This window comes from Lontra canadensis, unplaced genomic scaffold (assembly GCF_010015895.1).
Source record: "Lontra canadensis isolate GAN:19392208 unplaced genomic scaffold, GSC_riverotter_1.0 scaffold155, whole genome shotgun sequence".
Lineage (NCBI taxonomy): Eukaryota > Metazoa > Chordata > Mammalia > Carnivora > Mustelidae > Lontra > Lontra canadensis.
The window spans coordinates 1,867,053-1,888,219 of NW_022631149.1; the positions used below are offsets into that span (position 1 = coordinate 1,867,053).

At 38.5% G+C, this 21,167-nt stretch overlaps 1 protein-coding gene across 4 annotated transcripts in view; it reads left to right on the top strand.

The window, feature by feature from the left end:
• Positions 1 to 21,167, top strand: part of WDR44 (WD repeat domain 44) — an 88,210-nt gene that overhangs the window by 19,532 nt on the left and 47,511 nt on the right. For 2 of the 4 annotated variants that reach the window (XM_032844749.1, XM_032844751.1), the window contains exons 2-4: positions 11,162 to 11,195; positions 18,099 to 18,173; positions 20,733 to 20,783. In XM_032844749.1, coding sequence (XP_032700640.1) covers positions 11,162 to 11,195; positions 18,099 to 18,173; positions 20,733 to 20,783 — 160 coding nt within the window. The remainder of the gene's footprint in view (positions 1 to 11,161; positions 11,196 to 18,098; positions 18,174 to 20,732; positions 20,784 to 21,167) is intronic. The other 2 variants (XM_032844750.1, XM_032844752.1) reach the window with 1 other exon arrangement.

The following is a 21,167-nucleotide window of genomic DNA, read 5'->3' on the forward strand; positions in this document are numbered from 1 at the left end:
TATACTGCAGTCTTTTAAGATTTGGTTTATTGTTCTAATGTGTTATAAAATATTTTTGGGCCTTGTCAGTTAGTATATTCCTTATCCCTCACTTTGTGTCATCTGTAAATTTGGTAGATAGGCCCTCAGTGTCCACATTCAAGACATTAATAAGAATAAATAGGATGGGGTGCCTGGCTGGCTCAGTTGGTAGAGCATGAGACTCTTGATCTCAGGGTTGTAAATTCAAGCCACATTGGGTGTCAAGATTACTTAAAAAAAAAAAAAAAGGGAAGGAAGATAGAGCACAGGAGAAATTATTTAATAGTTCTTATGATTTTTCATTGATCCATTAATCAGCATACCTTGAGTAATGTTTAACCAGTTACAAACCTACCTAAGTGTATTCTAGCCTACATCTCTTTGCTGTCTATAAGGATATCATGGCTGGCTCAGTCGGTCAAGCATGTGACTTTTGATCTCAGGGTTATGGGTTTGAGCCCCACATTGGATATAGAGATTACTTAAAAATAAAATATTGGGCGCCTGGGTGGCTCAGTGGGTTAAGCCGCTGCCTTCGGCTCAGGTCATGATCTCAGGGTTCTGGGATCGAGTCCCGCATCGGGCTCTCTGCTCAACAGGGAGCCTGCTTCCCTTCCTCTCTCTCTGCCTGCCTCTCTGCCTACTTGTGATCTCTGTCTGTCAAATAAATAAATAAAATCTTAAAAAAAAAATAAAATAAAATAAAATATTTATTTATTTATTTATTTATTTATTTCAAGATTTTATTTATTTGACAGAGAGATACAGTGAGATAGGGAACACAAGCAGGGGGAGTGGGAGAGGGAGAAGCAGGCTGCCCACCAAGCAGGGAACCTGATGCAGGGCTTGATCCCAGGACTTTGGGATCATGACCTGAGCCAGAGGCAGATGCTTAAGGACTGAGCCACCCAGATGCCCTTAAAATCTTTTTTTAAGAAAAGGGATTTAGGTAGCTCAGTGGGTTGAGGCCTCCGCCTTCGGCTCAGGTCATGATCCCAGGGTCCTGGGATCGAGCCCCACATCGGGCTCTCTGCTCGGCGGGGAGCCTGCTTCCTCCTCTCTGCCTGCCTCTCTGCTTACTTGGGATCTCTGTCTGTCAAATAAATAAATAAAATCTTAAAAAAAAAAAAAAAAGAAAAGGGATTTAGTGCTTAAATCCAGATTTTTTTGTATGTATAGGTATTCCTTTATATTGTAGGCCAGTAACCCTATCAGAGAAGGAAATTAGGTTAATCTCATATGATTGGCTTTCTGTGAATGCTTACTGACTCTTAATTATCTTCTACCCACACCTAGGGCCCTTAATCCATTTAATAGTATACTCAAGAATTTTGCTTAGAATTGACTCTGTTTATAGTTTTTAGCATCTACCTGCTTTCCAGTGTTGACTATCTAGTGTTTTTCTCATTTTCTTCTTCCAGACTCTGATTCTTTAAAGGTTTTAGATAAGGAATTAAGCTGTGTAAATCCTTGGGGGTATGCTAGGGTATAATTTGTCTGGGACAGGAATACTGAAATCATTTAGATTATCTAGATAATTTTATCTCCTTGAATGCTTTGGGATTAAATTTCCTCATTCTGCAGTTTTGTTTTTCCTTTTCTGGTTTGACTATCAGTAATCATGATTGGAAAAAGAAAAAGAATCAAGGCAGCCTTTTACATTATACTATTTGTCTGTACATATAAGCAGACCTGCACCTTTTCTTGTTCTTGTTCTTGTTCTGAATATAAATTAAAATTTGTGTCTGTTTTTTTTTTTTTTAAATCCTAGCACATTTTGAGCACCAGTCTTTGTGATATTGTTCTTAGAGGTGTTTGCAGTTTTCTTTGGACAAGTACCCATTTCCTCCTTCCAGTTTCTTCTGCATGTTTTCCTTTATTTTTTTTTTAAGATTTTTATTTATTTATTTGACAGAGATCACAAGTAGGCAGATAGGCAGGCAGAGAGCAAGAGGAGGAAGCAGGCTCCCCACTTGAGCAGAGAGCCCGATGCAGGGCTTAATCCCAGGACCCTGAGGTCATGACCTGAGCCGAAGGCAGAGGCTTTAACCCACTGAGCCACCCAGGCGCCCCCTGCATGTTTTCCTTTAAAATATTTTTTATGATATGACATTGTGGAAATGCAGTCAACAAAATTCAGACCATGAGAATTTCTACAGGATGAACAACCTAGTTTCTTTTTTTGTTGTTTGGTTGGTTGGTTGAAGACCTTTTTTTTAAAGAGCAGTTACAGGTTCACAGCAAAATTGAGAGGAAGGTACAGAGATTCCCCATTTACCTCCTCCCACTCACACACGCATAACCTCCCACATTATCAGCATCCCTTACCGGAGTGGTACACTTGTTACAATTGATGAGTCTGCATTGACACATCATAGTCACCCGAAGTCCATAGTTTACTTGAGGGTTCACCCTTGGTGTTAGACATTCTACAGGTTTGGACAAATGTATGACATGTACTCCTCATTATGGTATCATAAAGAGTAGTTTAACTTCCCTGAAAATCCTCTTCAGGATGAATAACCTATTTCTTCCAATACATGATCTGCAAGAAATAAGAGATTGAAGGGGACCCTACTCATTGAGAGAGACATATCAACTGATTATAACACATGGACCTTATTTGGATATTAATTGAAAGAAACCAGCTGTAAAAACTAATTGAGACAATCTGGGCAATATGAATTCGTGACTGTGTGTAATATTGTTAAATTTGATAATAGTATTGTGGTTATGTTTTATTTTTTAATATGTTTTTTTAAGAATTATTTATTTATTTGACAGAGAGAGAGAGAGACAGAATGAGTGCAAGCAGGCAGAGTAGCAGGTAGAGGGAGAGGGAGAAGCAGGCTCCCTGTTGAGCCAGGAGCCAGATGTGGGACTCCATCCCAGGACCAATCATGATCTGAGTCGAAGGCAGTCACCAAACCAACTGAGCCACCCAGGTGCCCCTGTGGTGTTATGTTTAAATAGAAGTCTCTTTTAGATACATAACATTTTTATGGGTAAAAATAAAACAGTTTCTGGAATTTGCTTCAGAATAATCTGGCAGGAGTGTGGAGGAAGAGTATTGGTATCATTATTGAACATGGTCAATATATTGTACATGTGGGTTCATAATATTCTCCAATTTTGTATACGTTTGAAATGGCCATAATTGAAAGTTGGAAAAACTCCCCCAGAATATATTTTTATGGTCAGTCACATTGTTACTAGCAGATTCAGGACTAAAAGTCCTATCTCTTGATTCTAGCTCATGTTATTTTACTGTGTAGCTAAACTTCTAGCCCTTCAACTTCCAAATTGATGTTATGTTGCCTTCTCGGTCTCTGGGCCCCCCATGTCTTCCCCGGGCAATTTGTGGTGGCACTTTGGATTATCAAGCCTTCTCGGTCTCTGGGCCCCCCATGTCTTCCCCAGGCAATTTGTGGTGGCACTTTGGATTATCAAGGCTATAATAAGTGGCCAGTTTTACTTGGTTGGCTACATACCCATGTGAAACCATGGTTTTTAGAATTATTAGGGTAAGTTCACAGGCTGCATGGGTTGTTAGAATCAGCAGAGACTTGTGTCCTAGTCCTAACTAGGCCTTTGATCTTAGCTTAAGCTCTACAGTGGTCGGGATCATGTTGGCTTTGTTCCTTGTTTCACGCCCAGTGCTTGGCACTGTGCTGGTACATGGTAAACAGTAGGTAAATGTTAAATGAATGGGTTAATGTCTCCTTATCTAGCCTCGTTTTCCTCACATATGAAATGAGATCATTAGTATAAATGGTTCTTAAACTTCCTTCAGACACTTTAAAAAAATTATTTTCCCCATGGTACCTGAGTGGCTCGATTGGCTAAGCGTCTGATTTAGGCTCAGGTCATGATCTCAGGGTTGGGAGATCAAGCCCCATGTTGGACTCCTTGCTCAGTGGGGAGTCAGCTCCCTCTTCCTCTGCTCCGAACCCTGCTCGCTTGCCCGCTCGCTCTCAAATAAGTAAAATCTTCAAAAAAATTATTCTTCCCTTTAAAAAAAAATCCTTTTAGGATTTCAGGGTTTGGTTTTGTTCTGTTTACTTTTTAGGATTTTGAAAAGAATTACTATAAATTTCTTTAACGCTAGGCAACATCAATAGATAGGTATATGCACTTCTGTCCCCTGTGACAGAAAACCCACCGTTATATTGCATCCACATCTCTTAAAAATAGCCTGCTGCTCTGCATTTTCTTTTTTTTTTTTTTTTTTAAAGATTTTATTTATTTATTTGACAGAGAGAGATCACAAGTAGACAGAGAGGCAGGCAGAGAGAGAGAGAGGGAAGCAGGCTCCCTGCTGAGCAGAGAGCCCGATGCGGGACTCGATCCCAGGACCCTGAGATCATGACCTGAGCTGAAGGCAGCGGCTTAACCCACTGAGCCACCCAGGCGCCCTGCATTTTCTGTAAGACTGATTTTGTTTTTCCAAAGTAAATGAGTATGTTCTTGCATTTACTAGAGAGTCAGGTTTAGCAAGTTACAAAGTCAAGGTATCTAAGAGGATTAATAAAGTGTTGTTTGCTTGCATATTTGTTAAGCTTTCACTGAAATTGTATTGAATGCAGTATTATTGTGTCAGAGTGTCGTGGCCGGCGCGACAAATCGACCAGGGTCGAGAGGGTAAGAGGATGCTGAAAAGAAATTAAGAGACAAAGAGATGGGGGCAGGAGGAGCACCAAGGAGGATGTCCAATAGTGCCAATTTTATTCAAAGCCGCAAGGCATTATATAGCTAACAGAAACAATCATAAGAAAGTATCTATTTTTAGCTGATTACTAAAGAGTTTGCAACATGCACAGAAAATCCTTCAAGCTTTCCCATTCTCTATTTCCCAAGCACCAATAGCAGACCCTCTAGCGCCAGATGTACTGACTTCAAGGCCACTCAAGACATAGTTTATGTAAGCACAGCACAGTCTTACAGTGGTGTAGTCTATAGCCCGTGCAAGGACAGCAAGGACCAGCCAAGAATTTCTGACCCCGGCCAAATCGTTTCTATCTGACTAGCAAATGTGTGGGAAGTCACGTAGGTGAGCGCACAACACATAGCACAGACAGACCCTTTCTCAGTGCTACTCGACTTTATCGACCTAAGCCTTTTGTTCGGCTCTTGAGCCTTTAAAGGAGGCACAAGTCAGGGCCTGGTTTGGTTCTCGTCTCAAGCCTTACCGTGGCCTCCCACATCAGAGCTTATAAAGGATTGGACATTGTGCTTCCCATGGACACTTGGTAAGCAATTTTTAGGTAAGTTGCAGTTATTGTCCTCAGATCCAAGTCTAGTGACTGGGCACCGGAAGTGTGACCTTACTATTCTAATGAAATTGTGCTGAAGGTATGTATAGGCTATTGCTGGATCAGGTCAGAGTTTATAAAAGAAAAATAACTCCTGTACTGTCTTGCACAATCACCAAGGCAATGTTTTGAAGCCATGTAAATTTAAAAAATAATGAATATTGTGCAGACGTTAAAATGAATTGTTCTAAACACAAATACCCTAGCTGCAAAAGGAAAACTATAATTAAAATGCTAAATGGATAGGGACTTAGAGAAGCCATCTGTCACATGTTATTTTATATATAAACATGAACTTTGTTAGTGTAAGCTCCACATAGCGAGTACATGAAAATAACTTTCTTATACAAAACAGAAAATAATGAGGGGCGTCTGGGTGGCTCAGTACATTAAGTATCTGCCTTTGGCTCAGGTCATGTTCCAGGGGTCCTAGGATGAAGCCCGGTGCTGGACTCCCTGCTCAGCAGTGAGTTTGCTTCTCCCTCCTCCTCTCCCTCTGTGATCTCGCTCACTCTCACTTTCTCTCAAATAAAATCTTTTTAAAAAGGGTTTAATGACTTGAGATACTCTCTCTGCATTGAAAATTACTGAAGTTCTAGTTTGATAATTTTATTTGTATTCAAAACCCAAGTGGAAGCCACAGTAAAAATAATTTTAATGCTTGATCTGTAAGCCCTGTGGGGGTTTTTTTAGTAGAATACCAGTAATTTTTTTTTTTTACAACAGCCTTTATTATAAAGCTGTTTTAGAAATTGCTTGTTTTTCATGTTTAAATTTAATAGTGTCATTGGTAGATACTGTCTTCAATTTCAGAAACTTGCAAACTCAAAGATTTTCTTTGTTTGTAACTAGTATTATTAGTATGTTTGAAGTTTTACTTATGCTATTAGGTAGTCAAGGAAGTTTAGCTTTTATGTTTTTGTTCAACTTCAAAGGAGCACATTTATTATTTAAATTAAACTTTGTCAATCAGATATTTAAATATGTTGAAAATATTTCATTAAAAAATACCCTGTTGGGGCACCTGAGTGACTCAGTCAGTTAAGCATCTGCCTTTGGCTCAGGTCATGATCCCAGGTCCCGGGATTGAGGCCTGCATCAGATTCTCTACTCAGCGGGGCCTGCTTCTCCCTCTCGCCCTGCCTGCCACTCCGCGTGCTTGTGCTCTATCTCTGTGTCAAATGAATAAAAAAATCTTTGAAAAAAATAAAAATAAATAAAATTACCCTATGATAAAACTTTTCAAATGAAAAAATGAACTTTTAAAGCTCTCATTTTGGTTTGTTAAGTTTTATTTAAGTAGGGGTATACCACCAATACATAAATATATCTACCTATTTAGAGTTTGGTTTGGTTTGTTTTTTTTAAGCAGGCTCCATACCCAGTGTGGGGCTTGGATTCAGGACTCAAAAACTGAAAGTCCTTTGCTCTACCGACCAAGTCAGCCAGGCGCCCCACTTTAGAATTTCTTTAAGATTTCACTTGTGTGGGGCGCAGTAAAAGTTATTTTATGTAGGCATTTAGACTTTTCCTGGGGAAAAAGGTACTGACCTTATCCTGTAAAAACAAGGAATCTATTTTACAATATTTAGTATCTACAAAATTTTGAAGGAATATTTTTCTAGTTAACTAGATGTATGAAGTAATACTGGCCGTTTCTGGATGTGTGTGTTGGATTATGTCAGTGTTTCCTACAGTATATCTCAAGTTTAAGGGAAATCCGAGGGTATAAAATTTAGATCATTAATCATGGTATAAATCAGCATCTTCTCTCCCAAGCTAATGAACGGTCTTAAAATTTCCTAAAATTACAGGAACTCTTAAAAAACTCCTGCTTAAAGGTCATGCAGCTGTTTGTTGGAAATACCTAAAGTAGAACTTAATTTTCTTGACCTCTAGACACCCATTTCTCCTGTCCCCAAACTTGAACATGAATAGTTTAGGCCCATAATCGCCTTGAAATAGTATAGTGTTATCTCTACCTCAAAGTTAGAGACTGAGAAACAGAGGCTGAGTTGAGCTATTGTCCAGAGATACTTAAGATTAGGGACCCCTCCCTTACCTGGACACTTCTTTGGAAATGGATTCTCTAGTACAGCTGAAAATAAGTAATCACTTAAACAGTCTGACCAGTCAAAAAAAGTGCCACAAAGTCCACAGTAAAATCGTGTACAAAAATTCTCATGGGGAGACCCCCACTCAGAATTTCTGGATTCTTCCTTTAGTAGATTTACAATTCCATTTTTGAAAACCTGGTTTCCCCTCTCAATGAGGATTAGAAGCAAAAATTAGAAGGGGCTGGGGTGCCTGGGTGGCTTAGTCAGTTAAGTATCTGCCTTTGGCTCAGCTCATCATCCCGGGACTCCTGGGGTTAAGCTCTGCGTGGGCTCCCTGCTCCCAAGGGGGAGACTGCCTCTCCCTCTCCCACTGCCTGCCGCTCCCTGTGCTTGGACTTGCTCACTTTCTCTCTCTGTCACATAAATAAATAAAATCTTTTTAAAAAATTAGAAGGGGATGGGGAGAGAAGCTTTTAAAGACAGGTACATGGCCAACTGTAAGAAGTGACCAATTAAAATGACCACTTAAATTGAGGAAAGAGATTGAAAACTGTACAACAGACATTCCAACCATAATAGCCTAGGGTCCTATAGTGTGAAGGCAAATAAAGTCCCTGCAAATAAGTGTCCCTGGAGGGCAGTACTATATTAAAATGTAGTGTGGTATTTGAGCATAATTACTCTAAGTCAGTAAGAAAGAGAAAATTTTATATCCTTTAAGAAGGTATTTTCAAGGGAAAGATTACTGAAATGGCAAGACTTAGCTCACCATGTGCTTATTTACAAACAGCTTTTGAAATGGAAATTCAAAAATAATTAAAATACTTTCAAAAATTTGGCACTGAAAGAGAAGCTTCATCTCTCTTGAAATATTATATATGGAATGTTTCATTATTTTATTCCCTAGCAGTGTCAAATCAATTAGGTGTTAATTGTATGTAAAAGGCAGATTAGGATTCAGAGCTTTTGACTTAATCAGTCTGGTCCAACTCAAGAAGCAGCACTAATTGCTTTTACTTCGGTGTTCATTCATAGCACCAATTAGGATATTTTCATAATCGTCATCTTAACACCTTACCCAGAAAGGAGGCAGTATTGCGAAGTATTTTAGAGAGTGGGCTCTCAGCATCAAACTGCCTGGGGTCTGATTCTGGCCCAACTATTTATTAGCAGTGCAATTTAAATGACCTCATCTGACCCAAGCCTCAAGTTTTGTTGTGTAAAATAGGGAAGGTAATAAAACTACCTCATAGGATAGTTGTGAGGACGAAAGAAGCTGGAACAAGTCAAGTCTTAGCAAGGTTTGGGGCACATGCGTAATAAATGATGGCCATTGTTTTATTATTATTACAATGCCCCATTAGGAACACTTCCTGTGGGAATACTAAATAATGATTTACTGTTTCTTAGGGTGAAACTAATCGTCCTTTTCTCATCTTGGCACATGATACAAATCATTTTAGCTAAGATTTTATTTATTTGACAGAGATCACAAGTAGACAGAGAGGCAGGCAGAGAGGGGAGGGGAAGCAGGCTCCCCGCAGAGAGCCCTACTTGGGGCTCGATCCCAGGACCCCGAGATCACAACCCGAGCCAAAGGCAGAGGCCCAACCCACTGAGCCACCCAGATGCCACTACTTTCACTTTTTACTAGATGCCAATGTTCTATAAATGGTTCAAAAAAATGTATCATAAAAGAATTCTGGTCTTACCTGCAGGCTACCCTGGTAAAGACAATCTTAGGCTTGATTAGCCTAGAAGAAGGTATAGTAGTCTGAAATGTTTTACTGCCTACCAAGGCCATAACAACTTCATAACATTTAAAATATGTTTCAAACATGAGTGTCTTTTGTTACTAGTTTTTTTTTTTTAATGGCATCATAGAATGTAAGCCAGATCCCATTTTAATCACCAGCTCAATATAATCTGATTTTTTTCATATTCCCTGTTGGTAAGTGGGCTGGAGTTTGACAGCCTTTAGGGTATCTTTCCTGTGTTCAAAAACTGGACTCGGGCTCCCCGCTGCTGACAAACTGCCAGAGTATCTTGGAGGCACTTGCTGAAGCTCATCATTTGTGAGTTTGGATGAAGCAGTTTAAAGCTGCTGAAGAAACTCCCACTTACTGTGCGTGCCCCATGGCTCTCACTTAGTCCTTACAGAAGTTCTGTGAAATAGAGTGCTTTTGCCCTTTTACAGAGGAGATTGAGGTTTGGAGAAATTAAATGATTTGATCAAGATCACATGTAGAGTAAATGGTAGAAAAGACTATTGAAGCAGAGTCCATATGCTTGAAAGCTCTTGCTCTTTTCATTATGTCCCCTTGGCTCTCAGAAGGAAGTAATAAATTACTCTTTACAGTTTGTACATCGCTATATGTAAAGTCCTGTTAGAACCAATCTGGAATATTTCCATGTGTGTCAACAATTGGCCCATAATTTAGATCCTGTGACTCAATGGCCAGAAAGCGTTCTTTATGAAATCGGTTACATAACAGATAAATGTGGTTCCACATTCTGTGTGTATTTTTTTTTTCTTTGACAGCTAAAAAACCTGGTCAGATTTCTCAAAGTGAAGATCATAGGGAAAGTAGATTTTCTTTTTCTTCCCTTTTCTACCTCATACGGTGCTTAAGTTTTTTTTTGTTTTTTTTTTTTTTAATCTTATTTCATCTTGCAGCTACACCTCTGAGGCGGGTGATTTTTTTTCCTAATTGGCATTCAGAATATATGCTGCATAGAAATTCAAGCCCCTTCAAGGTTTTTGTTTTTATTTTTGTAATTTTGATTGCACTTACATTGTTTTAGACATCCTCTGTGTGGAATCTTTTTTCTTTTTTTAAGATTTATTTATTTGAGAGACAGTGTGCTTGAATGGGGGTAGAGGGAAAAGGAGAAAAGCAGACTCCCCATGGAGGGTAGAGCCGAATGTGGGGCTTGATCTCACCATCTGAGATCAGATCAAGAGTCCAAGGCTTAACCTACTGAGCCACCCAAGCACCCCTCTTTTTCCCTTTTTTTAAAAATCATAATAGCCTTGGTCCTAATCACCTCTGGATAAAGAGAATTTTGTTACATAGCAGTATAGGTTTGCCTGGGAAGCCAAATAATTGGGAATATATTTTTCATTTCTGGAAATTGTCCTTTGTTAACATGGAATTATATTGTCCGGGTACTACAGTTACATGGTGCGCACTATTTTATATAGCTACTGGGGTTTTTGTTTGTTTGTTTTGGGTTTTGTTTTAAGATTTACTTATTTTTAGAGAGAGAGAAAATACACATGGCATGGGGAGGAGGGGTGAAGGGAGAGGGAGAGAGAGAGACTCTTAAGCAGGCTTCATGCCCAGCGTGGAGCCCTGCTGGGGTCTTGATCTCACGAACCTGAGATCATGACCCGAGCTGAAATGAAGAGTTGGGAGCTGAACCGACTGAGCCACCCAGGCACCCACAGAAAATTTACTTTAAAGACATTTATCATGGAAGAGCACAGAATTTTATTTCCAAGGATGCTTATTATAGTGTTATACATCATAAGTACCTGGGAAGAGAAAAGGTACATACTCAAATCTTTAGATTGTAGGATTATGGGTCACTTGTATTTTCTTCTCTACTTTTTTATGTTTTCTACATTTTCTATGTGCACAGAAGACTTTTTTTCAATCACAAACTATATAAATTTTTTTTTTGATGTGGGCTTCTCTTTAATACATGTATAGAAGTATTTCCCTTCTTGATTCCACTCTTCACCTCCTTCCTTTTATTTCTGTACAGGTCTCCAGGAAAGGTTGGGATTTCAACATTAAAGGTAAGTTGTGTTTTCTCAGAGTTATATTTCTACAAGTAGTGTACACTTCTCATTCATTTTTCTATTTTATGTAAATCTTCATTTTCTTGCTTTTGCTGTTACTTATTTTTTGGTAAATAATATTGTCCCTGTGTCCTACTAAGGTTTTATTAGGTACTCTAGAAATAACAAATATTGTGCTATAAGGAAGGGACTGTAAATATTTTAGATTTCCACTAATTTTGTTTTATAATTTTTAGAATAGAAGAACACTATAAAATACGTGTGTATGTTAATTGAAAAAATAATACTTGCATGACAGAAATGCAGAATAACCAAAACAATTGTATACTTCTTATGGGCACATGCGTTGGTATCATCACTCTATAAAAATCAATCCCAGCTTTATTTCCAAGCAAAGGAGTTTGATATTGAGATGTTATGCAAGTGAGAGCCATTTTAGGTCCAAGAATATCACCAAACAAAACTATTTCCATCGAACAGAATATATACTGTATGTGTATGTTTGAGTATATCTGTGTATAATGTATGTATAATTTCAAACATGCTATATATATATTTTTAGTACCAGTGTCCCTACCTTCTATTTATACACATTGGATACTGATCTCTTTGATAAATTGTGATATGTTCATATGGCATATTCTACAGCAGCAGATACGAATGAATTGGTAATATACAGTGACATAGATGGATTTCAGCACCATAGTGTTAAGTGGGGGAAAAACAAGTCACAGTAAGATACATACAGTAAGATTCCATTTATATTAAGTTCAAAAACACGTGAAAGAATATATTCTTTAGAATATAATGTTTAGCGATAGAAACATGGTAAAACTGTAAAGAACGGCGAGCGATGACAAACACAAAATTCAAGGTATCCGGCATCTCTGAGGGGAAAAGAATGTAATAAAAATGAAGAAGGATATGCAAGAGGTTGAAAGCTAATGGTAATGTTCTTTTTCTTAAACTGAGTGTTTAAGGTTGTTCTTCATTCCTTATATTTTTTAATAAAAGTTATCGTATTTACTCTATTTGATGAAAACAGTTTTTAAAAATAATTCCTGATGTGGTTAAAATCTGCTCAGTACAAAAAGTGGATGGTTGAAAATGGAGCTTCCCTCCCATTCCTCATCCTCCACTTCCCAGTCCCCACACCCAGAGACAATTGCTGTTTATGCCTATACGTTTTAAAAGCCACTTAGCTCTAAGATATTTATAGGTTATAAGAAATAGGTTTGTGAAATTTACTTTATCTCAGTAATTATAGATTGTGCTTAACTTGAATAAAATTAGATAGAAAATGTACATATTTAGTAAAAAAAAAAAAAAGTTGGTTGGTGTTCTTTTTTACTTTTTATTTTGAAATAATTACAGATTACAAGAAGCTGCGAACAGAGTACAGAGGACTCCTGTGTATCTGTCATGCATTTCACCCATTGGTTTTATCTTAATTATAGTACCATATCAAAATCAGAAATTTGACATTGGTACAACAGGAGTGTATGGTTTTGCTTCAGTTTATTACATATATATATTTGTGTAACTACCACAAGGTGCAGATCTATTTCATCACCACAAAGATCTCCCTTGTGCCACCCTTTTATAAAGTCACACCTGCCCCCTTCCTCACATCGTCCCTAACCCCAGGCAGCCACTAAGCTGTTTTCCATTCCGGTAATCTTGTCATTTGAGAATATCCTATAAATGCAGTTATATAGTGTGTGACCTTTTGAGACTGGCACAAAGGATTGTGAGCCAAATTGTTGCTTGTATCAACAGTTTATTCCTTTTTATTAAATAGTAGTCTATGGTATGAATGTACTCAGACTATTGAGTGCATATCATGTATAACAGTGTATCTATTGGTATTAAGCAGTCCAAAGAAAGATTTGGTATAGTCCTGATTTTTTTCTGATTTTACATTCTCACAGAAGAGGGATGTATATGAGGTATTAGTGTTTGTAGAATAGAGTACACTTTAAGTGCTCCAAGCAGTTTGGAAGAGGAAGGGGGAGATAGAACAACAGGAGAGAGCATGGGTACCTGGAATAGCAGAGAAAAGTTTCAGGGAGGAGGTAGAACTTGGGCTGGCTTTGAAAATTGGGAGAGAACTGCATAGGCAGATAGAGAAAAATTGGGAAAGCATTGTATGTTAGGCAATAGTATAAAGCTCATTAATATGCAAAAGTATAGAATTTGCTGGGAGCATTGAAAAACTGGTGTGACCTATATAAATGTTTCAGCAGTGAAATGATGGAAAAATAAAGTGGGGCCAGATTTTGATGAACCTCAAATGTCAGTTTAAGAACTCTGGGCTTTGGGACACCTGGGTGGCTCAGTCGGTTAAGCTTCCAACATTTGGTTTCTCTTCAGGTCATGATTGAGCCAGGGGTCTGTATGGAGTCAACTTGTCCCTTTCTCCCCTACCCCCCACTTTCCGATAAATAAATAAAATGCTTAAAAAAAACTCTTGGCTTTAAAATTTTGAAGCAAGACATTTAAAAGTCAATTTTTATATGTCTTAACAGTTGTGCTCTTCAGAGTTTTTTGGCTGGGGGACTTAGCAAAAGATTAAATGGTGGAAGGGTGGGAGATAGTTTGGAGGAAAGAGACTAAGTGCAGAGAGAGCTGTTAAGAGGCATTTAGAATGTTAAGACTTGAGACTTGGACAAAGGAATTGTGTTGATAGGAATTGATGGATGGACATGACCACTATTTTAAGAATTATTTCTTGGTTGTTTTTCTTTTTTACTCTTCGCAGCAAAAGAGAGTAGAGGTCATGTCTCTAAATTAAATGTTTGTTTGTTTGTTTGTTTGTTTATTTTTAAGATTTTATTTATCTGACAGAGAGGGACACAGCCAGAGAGGGACACAAGCAGGGGCAGTGGGAGAAGGAGAAGCAGGCTTCCCGCCAAGCAGAGAGCCCGATGTGGGGCTCAAACCCAGGACCCTGGGATTATGACCTGAGCCAAAGGCAGAGGCTTAACAACTGAGCCACCCAGGCGCCCCTAAAATATTTTTTAAAATTTCACTTTTGGGGCATGTAACTGCTTCAGTCGGGAGAACATGTGACTCTTGGCTTGATCTGAGAGTCATGAGTTGGAGCCCCACATTGGGGGTAAAGGTTAACAAAAAATAAAAACAATAATTGGGGCGCCTGGGTGGCTCAGTGGATTAACCCGCTGCCTTCGGTTCAGGTCATGATCTCAGAGTCCTGGGATCGAGCCCCACATCGGTCTCTCTGCTCAGCAGGGAGTCTGCTTCCTCCTCTCTCTCTGCCTGCCTCTCTGCCTACTTGTGATCTCTCTCTGTCAAATAAATAAATAAAATCTTTAAAAAAAATAAAATAAAAACAATAAATAAACTGTAAAAAAGTAAGTAAATACATAAAATTTTACTTCAGTCACTGTTAATAGCTTCCCCTTCCTCACTAATAAGAACTAGAAGTGACCTGAATTTTTTAATAACTGACATTTTTAGCTTACTGTTCTTTAGTAGATAATAATGAAAATCTCCTAGAGTGTAGATTACTTTTTTTTTAAGATCTTATTTATTTGGGGCACCTGGGTGGCTCAGTGGGTTCAAGCCTCTGCCTTCGGCTTGGGTCATGATCTCAGGGTCCTGGGATCGAGTTCTGCATCGGGCTCTCTGCTCGGCGGGGAGCCTACCCCCCCCTTCTCTCTCTGCCTGCCTCTCTGCCTACTTGTGATCTCTGTCTGTCAAATAAATAAATAAAATCTTTTTTAAAAAGATTTTATTTATTTTACAGAGCACAGGGAGGGGGAGCAGCAGAGGGAGAGGGAGAAGCAGGCTCTCTGCTGAGCTGGGAGTCAGATGTAGGACTTGATTCCCGGACCCTGGGATCATGACCTGAGCCCAAGCAGACACTTAACTGACTGAGCCACCCAGGCACCCCAGGTATAGATTACTTTTGTACAAATTATTTGTTAAAATGATTAGTCTTTTATTGGATGTGCTTATTAAAATTAAAAGCTCAAACTGTAGAACTGAGTACTGTGAGGAGGGTACAAGTGGCTTTCTAATATCCAACAGAGGTGGAGGGAAACAGTGGACTGAGTTGCTAGACACTGAATGATCCTACCATACCTCTTTTTTTTTAAGGTTTTATTTATTTATTTGAGAAAGAGAGCATGATCAGGGTGGGAGGGTGGATGGGGGGAAGGGACAAAGTTTGAGGGAGAAGCAGACTCCCTGAGCAGGGAGCGGGATGCAGGACTCAGTCTCAAGGCCTTGAGATTATGACCTGAGCTGAAGGTAGATGCTTAACCAGCTGAGCCACCACCCACGCACCACCCCTCCCCCAACTGTACCTCTTAAGGACATCTATTCCTGAGGTTGTGATAGGAATGGGTTAGAGCAATGGCCTGATGGTGGGAAGCTGGGATTTGGTAGGCCTTGTGCTTTAGTAATGCAGCAGCCCATCTTCCGAAGGAGGTAATAAATGAGGAGTGTCTGAAGTTCTAGTTGGTGTTGGTTGTCTGCAGACACACTCTTGGCTTCCATTGCTTTACCTCCACAGCCTGATCAAGGTGCTAGGGGAAAGGCTTGGACCTTAGACATACCTGAGAGAGAATCACAGATGACTCTATATGTGCTAGATCAGGTTTTACTAAGAAACCTTCTGATGAACTTCTCTAGAGATTAGATCCTCTGGTAGGTGCCATATCACTCCATTAAACTTGTGACTTAACCACAGTTTACCTTATAGAGGTTGATACCTTTCAAAGGTTCAAAGTTCAGGAGAGTTTTGTTAAAGCTAGATAAAATAGAAGTCTAACCACTGCTTGGCAGTTTTGATCAGTGTGACAATGTTAATCTGTGATGGTTGTAAGTACTTAATTCAAACAAATTAAATTGAGGCACAGGAATTATTAGTGTGTATGTTTGCTAGGTTTAATTTAGGGAACATACCCATGGAATTAATGTTGTATAGTGCTTCTGATTTTCCTACTAATGAACAGTTATTGGAGGATAATTGTATAAATGTACTTAATTCTTAAGGTAGTTGAAGGTGGTTCTCTAATATGCATTAACTGTACTTGATGACCATCAGCCTTTCAAATATTCTCTGTCCTTCATCTTGTCAAGATTATCTTACTAATTGGTTTTGATTAGAGTTCTTTTTCTTTTAGTTTAAAACCAGAATTTGATTAAAGATACATAAACTTAAGGTATGTGTATTTACTAAAGAAATGCCAGAGCCATGCGTTATTCAGCATTCATTTAGCAAATGATTACTTTTCCTGGCACTGCTTTAGGTACTGGGTACATAGTGGTAGACAGAACAAAGCCCCTGCTTTCATGGAGCTTACATTCTAGCGGGGCAGGGAAGAGACAAAAAAAAATAAGTAAGTTAACAGGGTCGTTTCAGATGGGGATAAGTACAATGAAGAAGTGGAAAATATAGATAATGTGATAGAAAGTTAAGCAGGTAAGGATATTTTAAGGTGGTCGGGGAAGGTTTTTCTAATGTGAGAACACTTGAGCTGTCACTCTAAGGTGGTAAAAAACCATCCAGTTGGCCACAGTGTGATTGTGGGGTTATGGTGGACAAGGGAGGTGAGGAATAAAGAAGGTGTCAAAGATGTAGGCCTTCATGGGTTGTGGTACAGTCAGGATTTTTTTTAACCTGACACTTTAAACTCCATGAAACAACTTTTCAGCTTGAAGATATCGGAAATCCTACAGAAATGTCTCTTAACGCATTAAATCTTCAGCATTATGTTGATCTGGAGTAATTTTATCACATCACCTATCAAGATCATATCCTAATACTTATATAAGTGCTACCTTCATACGTACATCGTTATGTGCCTTAGGTTGCTTATCTGTCAAAAATGGTTATTGTGACCTTCTCTGACTCAATCATGTATGCCAAAAATTATGAAAAGATTTTTTTCTCAGTATCATTAATAGCATTCAAATTGCTATACTTTTGTAAACATAATGACATTTTAGAATGGAGACAAATACTATGTTTACATTTGCAAATGTGTAATTGTCTTACTTTACCAGAATTTTTTTTTCCAGCAGAAAAGCCGTATCCATTTCTACGTTGTCTAACCTCCCAAATATATATATATATGTACGTATGAGTATATGAATGTATACGTAGATATATATGTATTTTTGGTGGGTTTAATTTTCATCTGTTACTGTTTGGAGGACTTTAACTTCTGTTGTCTTGATTCCTTTCATCTAAAGCATGTAACATTTTTAAGAAAACTATTCTCTGAATGTGTTTTTTTACGTTATGTACTTTTGTATTTATGCATATTTATGGAGCAATACTCTGGGAAAAACAGGAATTCTGATTCTTGCTTTAAATCCTTCATCTTTTTTTTTTTAAATCCTTCATCTTTTAAGCTACAGAGGTACTCAATAGTTTTTACCTTCCTGTATGGTTCTTAATGTTAAAAAGATAGGCACATTTATAGGAAAATAACTTATTGCCATAGAAATCTGAAAATTGGGCACCTGGGTGGCTCAGTGGGTTAAGCCTCTCCCTTTGGCTCAGGTCATGATCTCAGGGTCCTGGGATGGAATCCTGCATGGGGCTGTCTGCTCAGCGGAGAGCCTGCTTCCTTCTCTCTCTCTCTCTGCCTGCCTCTCTGCCTGCTTGTGATCTCTCTCTGTCAAATAAATAAATAAAATCTTAAAAAAAAAAAGAAATACCAAAAATTGCTAACTAGTAGTAACCTTATACAAATCACATTTTCCTGCTTAGCATAAAATATCTGGGCATCTTCCTCAGACAAACATCTAAGCCCTTTATGGGCCTTTGCTTTATTAATGCTGTGTTTCCTAATTTGTACCCATCTTAAGCAGAATTTTAAAGAAGTCATCATTTGATCTGTTTTTCTTTTCTTTTTAATATAGGAAACTGAGAACACTGCACACCAAGTTGGAAATGAGTCTCCTGTGCAAGAATTCAAGCAAGATGTGTCTAAAAAGGTTGGTAAGATATAATGCCAATATTAGTTTAACAGATGTCCTATGTACATGTTGTATTTAAAGTGGAAAATTTTCTGTATCATTTGAGTATAGTGCCGTGTACTTGGCAGATGTTCAGTAAATGTTCCTTGAATCTTGAGTCTGAGATTGAAGACACATCAGGCTTTTTAGAGGTCATTTCACAAGCAAATTAGTCTATCATTGTTCCTTTAAACAATATTTTGAAAAATGTTTTGTAATGTTTTTTTATTTTTTATGCTCTGTTTTTATAGAATAAGCTGTAGCTATTCTTGAAGTTATTACCAAGAGTTAAAAAGGTTTTGAAAAGCTCTGCGCAGCAAATTCTGATGTCTTTAGGTGCTAGAGGCTACAAGAAGTCATTACTCTGATAATGCCTTTGATACCTTTTAAAGAATTGATGCTTTAGAGCTTTAGAGTTCGGTTTACTAGAAGAGACTGAGCACAAGATAACAATTTTGACAACGAGTAGTTCATAGAATCAGGAGAAAACCCGAGGAGAAAGGATGCCGTGTGTTCATTCAGTTACACTGCTTGTGAGTACTTTCTGGGCCTCTGGCCCCACGTTAGCCAGTGGGTTTCTGGAGACCAGCAACATGACACATTCTCTGTCCCAGAGTTTCTCAATAGTGACACTTTGGGCTGAATAATCTTTTATTGCGGAGGGAAGGGGACACTTTTCTGTGCGTCACAGGATACTTAACAGCGTCCCTGGCTTCTGCCCACTAGACATCAGTAGATTCCTCCCTACCTGCACCGCGCCGTGGCAACTAAAAATGTCCTACAGACATCACCGGAATTCTGGGAAGGAGTACTAGGCCAGATCACCCTCGATGAGGATCCATTGTTCTTCCCTTACAGAATTTATAAATTTAATGGACTCCATATTTTAAGTGTTATTTTATTTATTAGGGAGGGAGAAAGAGTGGGGAGGAGCAGAGAGAGAGAGAGAATCTTAAGCAGACTCCATGCCCAGCATGGAGCCCAGTTCCACAACCCTGAGATCATGATCTGGGCCAAAATCAAGAGTCAGATGCTAAGGAATGCCTGAGTGGCTCAGTCAGTTGAGTGTCTGCCTTCAGGTCAGGGTCATGATGCCAGGGTCCTGGGATCGAGTCCCACAACGGGCGCCTTTCTTGCCAGGGGGCCTGCTTCTCCTGTGTGCCATTCTTCTTGCTGTCCTCTCTCTGTGGCCCTCTCTGACAAATAAATAAATAAAATCTTAAAAAAAAAAAAGAGTCTGATGCTGAACCAACTGAGAGACCCAGGTGCCCCATTGGACTCCATATTTTAATATTGATCAGCTTTTTTCCTTTAAAAGGAATTTTGGGGGGAGAAATGGTATTGTGTATCAGCATAAATAAGACAACAAAACTAATACCATTTTTTTTTCTTTTTAGATCAGAAGTTGCCCACAGTTCTACACTGTAACAAACAGTGGTCTTAATTTTTCAGCATTCCTTTCAGCATTCCTCTCACCCATTTGCATGCATTTTTGTTTTTTTTGTTTTCTTTGCCTAATAATAGTGTAGATAGAATTCTGTATTTTACTTTTTCCTCTTACCATTATTAGTTTTCATCATATTTCTACACAATTTCAATATTCAATTTTCATTTGATAATGTCAGTTTCTATCTAATGTATTACAAGGCATCTAGCCATTTTTATTGTTGAAAACTTGAAATGTTTCTATTTTTTCCACTAGAGTTCTTCTTTTCCTTTTTAAGAATTTTTTCTTAGGATAAATAATAGTGTCCAAAAAAGGTGATTTTTAAGGAGACTTTAGAAACTGAAAAAAATAGTAAACATTATGGAACAGTTGAGTGAAGCTTAAGGCTAAGTCTCACTTTAAGTTCTAGTCTTTTCAGTTAAGTATCACATCTGAATGATAAAGGCTGTGGGGAATATACACTGCTCCAGGCAGGACACAGTCCCTGTCCCCAGGAGCTTATTATGTTTTAGTAGAGGCAATTAGTTAAACACAAAACTGAATGTAAAGTGTTCGTATAAACTTACAGACTGTAATAAGAACAGAAAGGGAGATTTAACTTCCTGCTTGAGAATAGGAATGGGGAAGACCTCATGGAGGAAGTAACATCTGAGCTAGTTCTTGATGAATGGATAAGATTTGCACAGGCAGGAGTGAGAGTTGAAAGGCATAACCAAAGGCTTGGAGAAGAGAAAATGAGCAGAATGGTTGCAAATGAGACTAGAGCCCCAAGTTAGGGCCAAACTATGGGAATGCCTCTTATATCATTCTAAAACATCTGGTTTTATAGTCACTGGAAAATCAGTTTTTTGAAGCAGGGGGGTGTTGTGGAGCTAACAGTTGCTTTAGCATGTTTATCTCTATGTTGGTATCTTTTTTAAAAAAAATTTCATTTGTCATTATGCTCATTATGCCTTTATTAAATATAAACAACAAAACAATTTTGGGCCTGACTACAGCACCATTTGCCATAGAGATCCTTTTAGTTTAAAGAAAGTACATTTTGGAAGTATGTCCAGGGGAGAATATGATAATTCTTTTGTAATACAAAGGGTGAAGTGATGGAGTTCGTATCACAGAAGATGAGAAGGGAAGATAAGAGGGTATGTCCCCTGTTAGTGTGTCTTTTTTTCTCTTCTGTTTTTTTAAATTAACATATAATGTATTATTTGTTTCAGGGGCACAGGTGTGTGATTTATCAGTCTTACACAATACACAGAACTCACCACTACACAAACGCTCCCCAATGTCCATCATCCCGCCACCCCATCCCCCTCCACCCACTTCTGCTCCAGCAACCCTCAGTTTGTTTCCTGAGATTAGGGTTTGTCTCCCTCTCTGGTTTGGTCTTGCTTCATTTTCCCTTCCCTTCCCCTATGATCCTCTGTCTTGTTTCTCAAATTCTTCATATCAGTGAGATCGTATGATAATTGTCTTTCTCTGATTGACTTATTTCACTTAGCATAATAACCTCTAGTTCCATCCAC